This window comes from Schistosoma mansoni, chromosome W (assembly GCF_000237925.1).
Source record: "Schistosoma mansoni strain Puerto Rico chromosome W, complete genome".
In the NCBI taxonomy this organism is placed as follows: Eukaryota; Metazoa; Platyhelminthes; class Trematoda; order Strigeidida; family Schistosomatidae; genus Schistosoma; species Schistosoma mansoni.
The window spans coordinates 37,419,934-37,431,145 of NC_031502.1; the positions used below are offsets into that span (position 1 = coordinate 37,419,934).

The window sequence follows — 11,212 nt, forward strand, 5'->3', positions numbered from 1 at the left end:
ATTGAATGTTGTAGTCCATGGGCAGCAATATTTTGTGCAGTTTGTCTCAAGATTTCACGATGCAGTTCATTCGGTCCTGTTGACTTTCCCGTGTGTAAGGTGCTAAGAACCTTAAGTACATCGTCTTGATCGAAGTCTGCAATGAGCAGACGACATTTTGACTCTGCATTTGGGTCTGGTTCCTCATCAAGGGAAGGCTTCTGAGTGAAAACTGTCCCGAAATAGTTTGCCATAGCCTCTGCTTTTTCCTTATCATCCCCTATCATTTGAGATCCACTCCCTTCAGTAATTAGGTTGAGAATCCAATGGTGCGTCCCTGTTCTGTAATTTACGTACGAAAATAGTCTCTTAGGCTGCTTGATTACAGATTTTGCCAACTGCTTTCCATATTTCCGAGATTGTAATTACACATTTACCTCGTACCGACCTGCAGAGTTCCATCGTCCTTTCTGTGCCAATGCTGATGACGGTGTCCCACCATTACTTCTTTTGTTTTAGGAAATGTCGAATATCCAGGTCTATCCAGAGATGACTGTGCCTCTTCTACTTTAGGACTGTTTAGGACACAAAAGGTTGAAATACTTGACTGTATAACTGCCTAAAATGAGTCCATGCCTATTCTATCGATGCCCCAGAGTCAGTTATTCAGTTTTCAGCCGAGGCTGCGGAGTTAATCGCCTTTATGTTTGCCTTCCATCTGTTAGGACGAGTAGGCGCAACCGCTTGAAAGGCCATCTCAGCCATGAACTTGAATGGAATGACCTCATGATCTCTCCTCCCTAAAGATGGGAAGAAAGTTATTTGACTGACACCACCGTGTTTGAAGATTGTAGGTCATATATAGTGGGATCCTCAATGTGTTGGAATAAAGCTAGGATGATTGTGGTTTCCAACAACTTAAGATAGAATGATGTTGATGACTCTACTTCTAAGTTACCCCAATTTATAGACGGTGCATTTAAGTCACCCACCGTAAGGCTTTTACCCCTCTTGCACCAGGATTTGAGTTCGCTTAGTGAAAAGCCATCCATCACATTTCGGATTGCGGTTTACTACAACTAACCAAATATATTGTGGCTTACACTTCATCCTGCAGAGCACCAGTTCACATGTCTCAGAGTCGAATGCCACTGTTTCGACAGCTTGTATGGTCAAGGTACTTTTCTTGCACAGGACAACCCCCCACCTCCACATTATAGTCTACCAGCCCTACTAAGTAAGAAACCAAGCAAATAAACTTCATTATCATACAGCATTAACACTAACCATGTTTCTGAGGTGGTAATAACTTCATGGTTCTCTGTGTGTTTTCTGTGCAATCTTCTTTGCGATTTAAATGAGTGTTATGAAATCCCCTTCTAGAAGAAAGAGTGAGGGGATGTTCAGATGGATCTTTTAAAAGAAGGCTGGACTTTTACTTTGGTTCTGTCGATATTGAAGATTACTTCAGGTGTTACACTTGAAAATATTATCAGTAATTACCATTACTTTTAACCTTCGCTTTCAGGTGAGATATATACCAATAATACTAAGTATCAATACGTAGGAATGCTTGTAACTACCCAGACACAGGTCCGAAAGGATACATAATTCGCAAATTTTACTAAGCAATGTTTGAGTTTGAATTTCGCTTTTGTGGTACTTTCAGTCGTGCGTTACACTGATGGCCAAAAGCAGTAATTCTGTTTTCAACCCGTGGAATACTTTTTATGAAACCCCAGAAGAGCAGGCTGCCATAAAAGAAAGAGCGAAAATAAGAGATGCAATGAAGGCTGAGTACAGGAAACGATATACAAATCCATTCAACCCCCCAATCGGTCATTTGGTAAGCATTTTAGTATTATGACAATATTAAGCGTTAACTCCTCAAATTCTGAGGTCTTTAAAGTTTTTGTGTTACTTTTTCACTATCAAATATGAGTGGGTTATGAACCTAGTAGTGACCGAATGATGTGTAGATATGTATCAGTCTTCAGTAATAAGGATAGTAGGTTAGTTGACCTGTGGTAATTCTGACAGTTTGCTTTCCAGTGAAGTACAGCTTTTCCTTGAAAATGTTCACTGATGGGGCTGACACCACTTGTTCAGGTAAGGCGTTTTAGTGATTGATCACTCGGTGAGAAAAATGGAACCTCACTTCAAGTTTATTAGGTTGCGGTTTGTGAACCTTCTTGCTATGACCTCGGAGATTCTTAGTGTTGGAGAAAGCGAAATGATAGGACATTGTAATACCCAAATCGTAATCAAAGATATAAGATGCCAGTACAAGGTCACCTCGTGTTTTACGATACGACAAGGGGAAAAGGTTTAAGCGTTTTAGGTGCTCATCGTAAGGGGTTTAGAAAGACCCTTCACTAATTTTGTTCCCACACGGTGAGCACGCTCAAGTGAGTTAGTATCCTTAGTCAGACATGAGCTAGCTTCTTGGACTTATTGTTGCTTCTAAGTCTATGTTCTTGAACGCGGGGAAGAGATGTACCATCAATAGTATAATGGTAACTATTACCGTGTCCCATGTACATTAACACTCTTCGTAGAATTAACTTCTAGGCCCCAGCCTCGAGCATATCTAACTAATTCGTCTAAGTCAGCTTGTCCATCAAAATGATCAGTCTCACTTCTTATTGTTCACCAGATTTTGACATCATCCGCGGATAATAATGTCGACGACTTAAGCATTGGCGCTAATTCATTAATGTAGAGAAGGAAAAGTAGAGGGCCTAAGGTGATGCCTTGTGGTACACCACCTCTGACTGGCTTTCATTCGGATAGCGTTCCATTGACTCACACTTTGTCTGCGGTCACATAAGAAGTTTCCTTTCAATTCCTGTACTGCGCCTGTTATTCCGAAGTTCGAGAGCTTCGTAAGACCCAAGTGTGAAACCTTATCAAACGCTTTGCTAAAGTCTATGAATATCACATTGACAGACAGACCGTTATTTAGGGCTGCTGTCTAATCCTTTCTCTCAGTAAGTCAAGCACGAATGCTTGTTAGGAAACCCATGTTGCTCCAGAGCTAACAGATTGTACGAATCTGTGTGACTTAGTAACTTAACCCGAATTATCTTTTCAAGTAACTTAACGACCATACTGGTTAGACTGACGGGTCGGTAGTTAGATACGACCTGTCTCTGATCATCCTTAAATATAGGACTGATTATAACATCTTTGCAATATCTACGGAGTTGAGCTAGTGAAGGGGACGTGTTGAAGAGCGTCGCGAGCAGTCTTGAAATAATGTCCGCAAGAGATGACAGTCGGAAGGCAATGACCCTCCTAGAAGACACGCACACGATCTGGAGTTAGTGGAATCTGTCATCGGAAATGTACTGCCCGAAGAGGTTCCAGGGGTACATATCACGAGAGTAATAAGACTCGGTAAATGGGTTGGAGGCGAGACCCAACCAAGAAGGGTCTTGAAGTTGGTACTCGAGAGTTTTGATGAAAGAGACGTAATATTAAATAATGTATACATCAGATCACTGAATGATATGACATATGTGGGTTAGGAGCGGTAAGGATATACATAATTCGTTTCTCATCCTTCATTGGGTGTTCACAGTGTGCATTTGATGGTCATTGGTTTCGACGGAATACTGGAGGTTCATGCTACGTTTTTAACTCCAGTAGAGAATCAATTATCTTGAAGTTTAGTAATGTATTAATACTTATATCTTAAGGATTATTCTGAGTACCACTTGGTGGCCATTTCTTATCGTTAAGAGATTTGTAATTTGCAATGTAGTGCAAAATCCTTTCGTTTCGCTCATAGGACTCAGTGCTAACTTTCGCTTCTTACCTAGTTAGTTCTGGGTCCCGTTTAAGCCTTTCTCATACCTACCTACTTGCGTTTGCTTACTTCTATGCTGAGTTCCTGCTCAAGCATGCTTCAGAGATCTCGTCCTGTTTGAGAGGAGTCTGCAAAGGAGCGCCTCATCACATGCATGCTCTCATATATTTTGTTTAAAACACACAAGCTTTCCACCTTTGATCGTCAGTAAGAAAGTTCGGATGAAAAGTGGTCCATGTTAATGCTTAGAGTTTTTAGTACTATGGAGATATAGTCTCGACTTAAGTCACCAACATGTGCCTAAAATAGCTGGTTTTACAGAGAATTACAGCAGTTCATTACTCAGTGCAAAACAGACAAACTTCTATGCATAAACGACTTGGTGCAGGTTTTTGAACCTCCTTAAGATTTCGTCTCTATTGAGAGGTTGGTGCCAAAGTATCCTTCATCCTACGATACCCTAATATAATATTAGATCCTATAGTAAGATGGTATGGAGAGATTAAAATATTTTATGGTTGATTCAGGTTACAACACATTTACTTGTACCCCCGCTAAGGGTCATCGATCTATCTAGCCAATTGGTGTGTTTGATCTGACTTGTAACGATATCTTGTTGTTGTTATGGTTTTCTAGTGGAAGTGTGGCATATGGACAACCTTAAACCAGTTTCTGGCCAGTGAAGAAATTGTTTATTTATGAAATCGTGAGGGCTTTCATTACGAACTGCTATTAGCTATAGTGTAAGAATAGATTTTCATAACGAAATATGATTGGTTCATTCATTCACTGCTCCTGGTTTTTAATATGTGCAAACATTAATATGAATGAGTCTATGAACGCTGGTAGGTCCCAGAAATAGAAAAGGATATGAAGTTCTCCCTTGAGGTATATCATTCTTCGCTGGATTCCATCACGATAGATTGTTATTTGCTACCATTTCGATGTGTATTTATAAAGAAGTTGTCCACTCACCTAATTTTACTTTTAATTCCAAAATTTTCCAGCCTAATTTTAAGCGTTATATGAGAGACTTTATCAACAGCTAAATTAAGATTCATAGATTCTATATCTATGGATGTATTTATATTCCTAGCTGCAGCTCAATCTGTTGCAATAAAGTCTGTCACATAAGTAACCTGCTCTAAATTAATGTCCCACGGTTAAATCATTATTACTTCTTACACGACGCTGAGTAGCAGCGCGAATTATCATTCCCCGTACTTTGAGGACTATACTAATAGAATCAACTTCATTTTACAAATAGCCATATTTAAAGTCGTATGGTTGTGTATTTATTGATGGAGACAAGACAGTAAACTACGGACATGTGGTTGAAAATGAGTCTATTACTAATTAGGATGCTGACTACATACTGAGCAAAAACTATTACAAAATAAAAACTTTGTAGATGGAGTAATTAAGTTTCCACAATTCGCAGATGATAGATTTTTGTGTTTAATATTAAGATTGCCCTTATTTTGTTTGATAGGACCAATGCTTGTAAATATTTGATGTCAGACACAGCGTTAATCTATGTTTGTTGTCTAGTCATGGGAATATATGTAGTAAGTACTATACTACATGCCTTCATAACGTCAGACTTTTGACACATCATTCAGTATTACTGATTGAAATTACTACTCAAAGGTAGTTACATATTTTGGAATTTTAGTTTCAACTTGTTGTTATAGGTTTTTTAACTCTCATACTCAAACCTTCAAGCTTTCTATTAAGATTTGTGTTTTATGGTGTTTGACACCGTCAGTTTATCATTTATTTCTAAGAAAATATTTGTTGGTCTTCGAACTGAAAAAAAGTGGAAATGTAAGGTTTCAGGGTTGGGTTGACAATTTTTCTTATTCACTTTCAAGATATTCGGGATTTTTCACCGTAAGTACTTTTGTAGGAATGGTATTCACTTAAGGCAGTTATCTTTAAGATATCATGTATCATAACTTAATGAGTGTATGAAGGTTGTTCGATTTTTTTTTGATTTTATTTTCTACGTTTGTTATATTTTTCAGCACGATCCTGCATTGCAACACCAGTTTTCAGCCCAGGTTTCGTATGCAGAATATTTACGTCCATCCCCAAAATTGGGATTAATCGCCTTAGGAGTTTTAGGCACAGCGGGTCTAGCAATGGTAATACGAGGAAGGTTAAAGGTATGGTCAAAACCAGTACCAGTGTTTTTGTATTTTTATCGTCCTTCGTTGTTTTCCTTCTAGTGCCATCTAAATTGTTCAAATACTTTTTCACTTTAATCGTTTTCTAGTGCAGTTACATCCCGATTTTAGTTGATACCTACATTGTTGTAGTGTTCGGGCTTGTCTATCGCAATAGTTTAATCGAGCTGTGCTGACCTAAAATGGTTATTTCTGTAGGTCGTACCACGTCAGAGAGTTCGGTCGGAGAACCATAAGACTGAAAGCAGCGACTTGAGGTCCTATAGTGATTGCTTGCTGCTGTCTGTACTGAAGTGTAGCGGTACTAAGGTGTTTCTCTCAAACCACGTCAAAACGAAAGAAACGGGTTAGGAAGGGTTCACTCTAAAACTGTTGCACGGGTTTCCACCCATGGCTGAAAGACTTTCAAAGTAAGGGATCCCACTTCTCACAGGCCAAACACCAAAAGGCTATTTGATCGGTCTGATGCAGTCGTTTTTTAGGTTTTATGGTTTTACTTTTAGTATGCTAAGACCACGACTAGTCCAGTCTTCTTTTCAGACATCAAGAGCAACTATTGTTTTACAGTGCGAGAAACCGAGAAGTGCCAATCTCTCTCACACCTCCAACAGAGCCCGTGACCACCTTGTTCACAACGAAATTCCGTCGACACATCCTAATATTTCTCTTGTCCCCACGATCAACTCCTATAGTATGACTGTCTATATCTCCAGAGAAGTTTATTCCCTCTTCTTGATTGGGTTCCGAGTTGGTTGCGTTAATTTATTTTTTTCAGGGTATAATCACTTCTCTTAATAGAAACACTTTTCTTAGCAAGTAAATAGTCCATATTTCTTATCTACTTAAGTACTCCTTGTTCTGCTGTTTGATTCTATGAAATATTGGTAAAGAGTGCTGTCTGTGTTGTTTGAAAAGTGCATTATTGATATGTTTTTGTATATTTCGTTTATTTTGTACTTGTATGCACCTGAACAGCATCACTTTTATACACGTATTATCGTGTTTTGGCTTATTTAAAAAATCTAATTACATAGAACTACTGAAATTCCAAAACTTCTGCTATTCACAACTTCCAATGTTTGGGTCTTATGTCAAATCGAACAACAGGCTTCTTTAACAAGGACTTTGGCATCTCGCACTATCGCTGTACGTCGTGTCTCCCGAACATCCATGCAGGATAGAAGCACAGTTATTCACTTGACCTCACCTAGTCAGTATAAGGGACCAGCTCAGTTTGTCCCCCATGTATCTGGGAGCTCGACAGCTACTTCTTGTGACCTTGTGGTATAGCACTTAGTTCAAAGGCAGAACATGTTCTCTTAAACAGGGTTATGATAAACAGTCGCTTGTGCGCTGTCCGATTAAACAGGAAAGTAACAAATGGAAAAGATAGGGACATGTCACTACCTTTTCGTTCAGCCCCCTTCATACAGTCCCACTCAATGCAGCTCAGATAAAGTGAAATACAAATTTCATAGAAAGCTTCCCATCTTCCGGAAGCTAAACGCTTAGATGTAGTAATCACAGGTGGTTTTAATGTCCAGTTAAGTGGTCTAAAGCAGACTGAAAGGCATCTGTATGGGTCTCACAGTATCGTAGCTCACTGATAGGTAGTGGCGACCGACTACTGCAATTATGCTCAGAAAACCTTTTATTTCTAACAGGCACCAGCTCTAAGCATAAGGAAAAACATCGTCTAACATGGCGGCTCGCAAAATAGACAAATTAGAAGTAGATTTTTAAGAAACTAACTCAGTAACTGTGAGTAGTGATAGTAGCGAAAGCAAAAGAGATGGAGAAGGGATGTAGATAGTTGTAGACGACCGACAGACAGACAGACGGTAACAACGTAGAACTTCGTACGTACGTACATCAGTTCAAGCCGCCATACCACATTAGCACAGAGATACAATTGTCGATTCAAGGCCCATAGTGGAGGTAGTAAGAGTATAAGCAGTAATCGGAAAGATTAGGATTTGAAGATGTTATTCAAGGAGTATAATCCAGTGAAATAAATTTGAAGAGGGAAAAAGGGGGCATGAAAAATTCAGAAGATTAGAATTTGGGAGAACACAAAGAGTGGATGCACCTTCGCCATTGCAAACGATTTTGAGCCATGTCATTCAAGGTCTCTAACCATCGATTGCCATCGTCTCGCAGAACCCAACCAGGTAGTCTACACCTACCAATATGGCTCAGTCCACTTGTCAGTGAATTCATGGATTTGTGCCACGTTTTGTTCTGGCCGTCCCTAGCTTTCTTGCAACCTACTCCTACACCATAAAACATTGCACTTCAGGGCGTTTAGTGGTTGGGCATACGTAACACTACTTCATCAATTGATTTGTCATCCTTACCTAGTACCCGTTTCCTAACAACTGCATTACTTACCCGGTGGTCCCAGGATATACGAGCAATGCTTCGAAGACACCTATGATCGAATACTAGTAGCCTACGAATATCCTCTACTCTTACTGGCCATGTTTCACTGCCACAAAGTAGGACGGAACGAACTGCTGCACAGTAAAACCGTCCTTTGGTTGGTAGACGGATATCTCGCCTACGCCATAAATGACGCAAATTGGCGAAAGCTAGGCGAGCCTTTTGTATCCGTGCTGAGATTTCGTCACACACCAGACCACAAGGGCTGATGAGACTCCCAAGATAAGTGAAGCAGTCAACACGCTCAACTACTTCACTCCCTATCATCAGTGAGGGTATCGATGCAACCTAATCCTGAAGTAACATTTCGCACTTCGACGGGGAGAATCACATCCCGAACATGCCTGCATTGTTGCTTATAGTGGTCAGATGACTCTGAATTTTGTCAGCGTCTTCACCAAATAGGACTATGTCATCGGCGTATTCAAAGTCAACAAGTTATTTATTTACATTTGATTTAAGCACATAAATATTGGTACAAAGGGGGACTAGATATATATACGCCACACAAATCTCATTTGATTTGTGTGAGGGCTGTGATACTGCCCGGGTGCCCAAACCGAAGCAGGTGTTTTTCTTAGGGGGCCACACCCGGACTCTTTGACCTAAAGGTCTGATCCACAAGGCAGCGGAGCATCGTGAGGAGATTCAGTCCCATGGTAGCCGGTGACCAACGCTTGATTCATACGCTATTTGTTCCTTCAGGATACTGTAGCCCATGTGCACTATTGGTTTGGAATCAGGGTTTTCCAACTCCCCTAGGTGGACCCTCCGTGTCCACCAACCCGGTTAAAGCGCCGGACATTCGCTTTTCGTCCTTTCAAATTCGTGAACACCCCCGCCACGAGAAGGCAGTGAGTAGGACTTCCTTGGCAGGGGCTATATATTCGCGTGGCCATGTGAGAGCATTTCGAGAGGGAGAGAGGACTCTCCCCACTCTCGGCAGTACCAGGGCAACAAGTGAGTCTTCCGGCAAAAGTTCAACTCCTGGAGATTTAGATGATGAAAATGTTATCTCTAAAAGCATGTCAACGACAAAGTTAAACAGGAATGGAGAATGTGGACAGCCCTGACTAACACTACTTGAGGTAATCAATTCTGATGACATTTCGCCATAAGCTCTAACTCCACCAGTCGTGTTCGGGTGGAGAGCCTTTATAAGGTTAATGTACTTCCTTGGTACTCCTTTCAGGGACAAACACTTCCATAGAACCTCACTATCAACGGAGTCAAATGCCGCCTTAAGGTCGAGAAATACTACGATTGTGGGGCTTCTGAATGTATGTCTATGTTCTAGGACCTGACGTAGTGTGAATATCTGGTCTATACAGCCACGTCCAGGTCGGAAACCAGCCTGGTTTTTCCTAGTCTGCTCTTCACGAGCTTTAGTTAGTCGTCAAAGTATTATTGAAGCTAATATTTTAGACACTATATTAGTCAAACTGATTCCTCTGTGATTGTCACAAGAGGACTTTTGTCCTTTCTTATAGACTGGCACAATCAGTGATCGAGACCAGTCAGATGGGATAACGTCCAGTTGCCAGATTCTACCCAAGACCTCAGTCAATCTCATTTCCAATACTGGACCACCATCCTTAAAAATCTCAGGGATAAACCTGTCAGGGCCTGCTGCTCCCCCTCGTTTCAGATTTCCTATAGATTTTTCAACCTCGTAAAATGTTGGTGGACTTACACTAACTTGCCACTCAGGTCGACTGGGGATCGTGGGTAACTGAAGTGTGACTGAAGGCCAGTTGAACTGATGCCTAAAGTGTTCTGCCCATCGATCCAATCTCCTGAATTGAGAATGAATGATATTTCCATCTTTATCTGAGATAGTTTCACTAATATTTGGGTTCCTGATACCGGTTTCTTTAACAAGTCTGAATAGCTGTCTGTTGTTATCTATTGCCACTGCCTTTTCCATCTCTCTTGCTTTCGCTACCCACCACTTTTCACGATCATTGCGTAGGCTTCTTATTAGCCTTCGCTTAAGTTGACTCCACTCTTCGTTATGTTCAGAGCCAGGTGGGATGAGTTTTCGAGCATCTATCAGTGCGGTAGATGCTGCTGAGATCCAGTGTTTTAGCCACGTAATCTTACTCTCAAATGGAGAGACCATTAATAATTAAGTGCACAAATGCGGCAATCGAAAAATGTGATAGTAATGATTCATAGGATTATTGATTTTATGTATTTCACGTCGTTGTGTGTATTTATTCTCTGTGACCGTAATCCTGATTTAGGAAGGAAAGCAGTATTGTTCTTTTTAGTTAAAGTTCAAACAATAATGCAATATAGACTGTTTTAAAAAACTTTTAGATTGCTTTACACTATTATTAGTTTTCACATAGGTTTATTGGATTTGATTCAATATCATATGATTATTTGACTTTTATTTTTCTTGATAGAAACGCCGGTTACAAGAATATGGTGGTGGCGAATTGACTTATCGAGAAAGATGGGGAGGAAATACATGGTTGTAAAACTCTATGATTTCTTTTAACTTTGTAACCAATTCATTAGTTAATTGAAATAAATTAGATCACCTTGTAACTATACTTGTTTCAACCCTATGTTATAGGGATATTTAATATAAAAAAATATAACACTAAATAATGGACTCTACTATTCGTTGGGAAAAGTGAATGTTTTCAATTAGGTTTAAACTGTGAACCTATCCAGCGTACAAAACTTAAAACCAATAAAAATTTGTAACTCATTTCATTTTCGTAAAACTAAGATTTTGGTTGTCGTTCAGTTTTTAGTTACGGTGTAAATTATACTTCTA

At 40.0% G+C, this 11,212-nt stretch overlaps 1 protein-coding gene across 1 annotated transcript; it reads left to right on the forward strand.

Annotated features, from left to right (window-relative positions):
• Positions 1-1,637: 1,637 nt before the first annotated feature.
• On the forward strand, positions 1,638-10,975 carry Smp_046100 (hypothetical protein). The gene is made up of 3 exons (XM_018789593.1): positions 1,638-1,825; positions 5,818-5,958; positions 10,833-10,975. The coding sequence occupies exons 1-3, from the start codon at positions 1,664-1,666 to the stop codon at positions 10,905-10,907; spliced, it is 378 nt and encodes a 125-aa protein (XP_018655020.1). The 5' UTR covers positions 1,638-1,663; the 3' UTR covers positions 10,908-10,975.
• Positions 10,976-11,212: the final 237 nt, after the last annotated feature.

Coding starts and splice junctions, on each gene's coding strand:
- Smp_046100 (XM_018789593.1), top strand. CDS start 1,664: ATGGCCAAAAGCAGTAATTCTGTTTTCAACCCGTGGAATACTTTTTAT. Junction 1,826..5,817: donor ACCCCCCAATCGGTCATTTG/GTAAGCATTTTA, acceptor TATATTTTTCAG/CACGATCCTGCATTGCAACA. Junction 5,959..10,832: donor TAATACGAGGAAGGTTAAAG/GTATGGTCAAAA, acceptor TTTTCTTGATAG/AAACGCCGGTTACAAGAATA.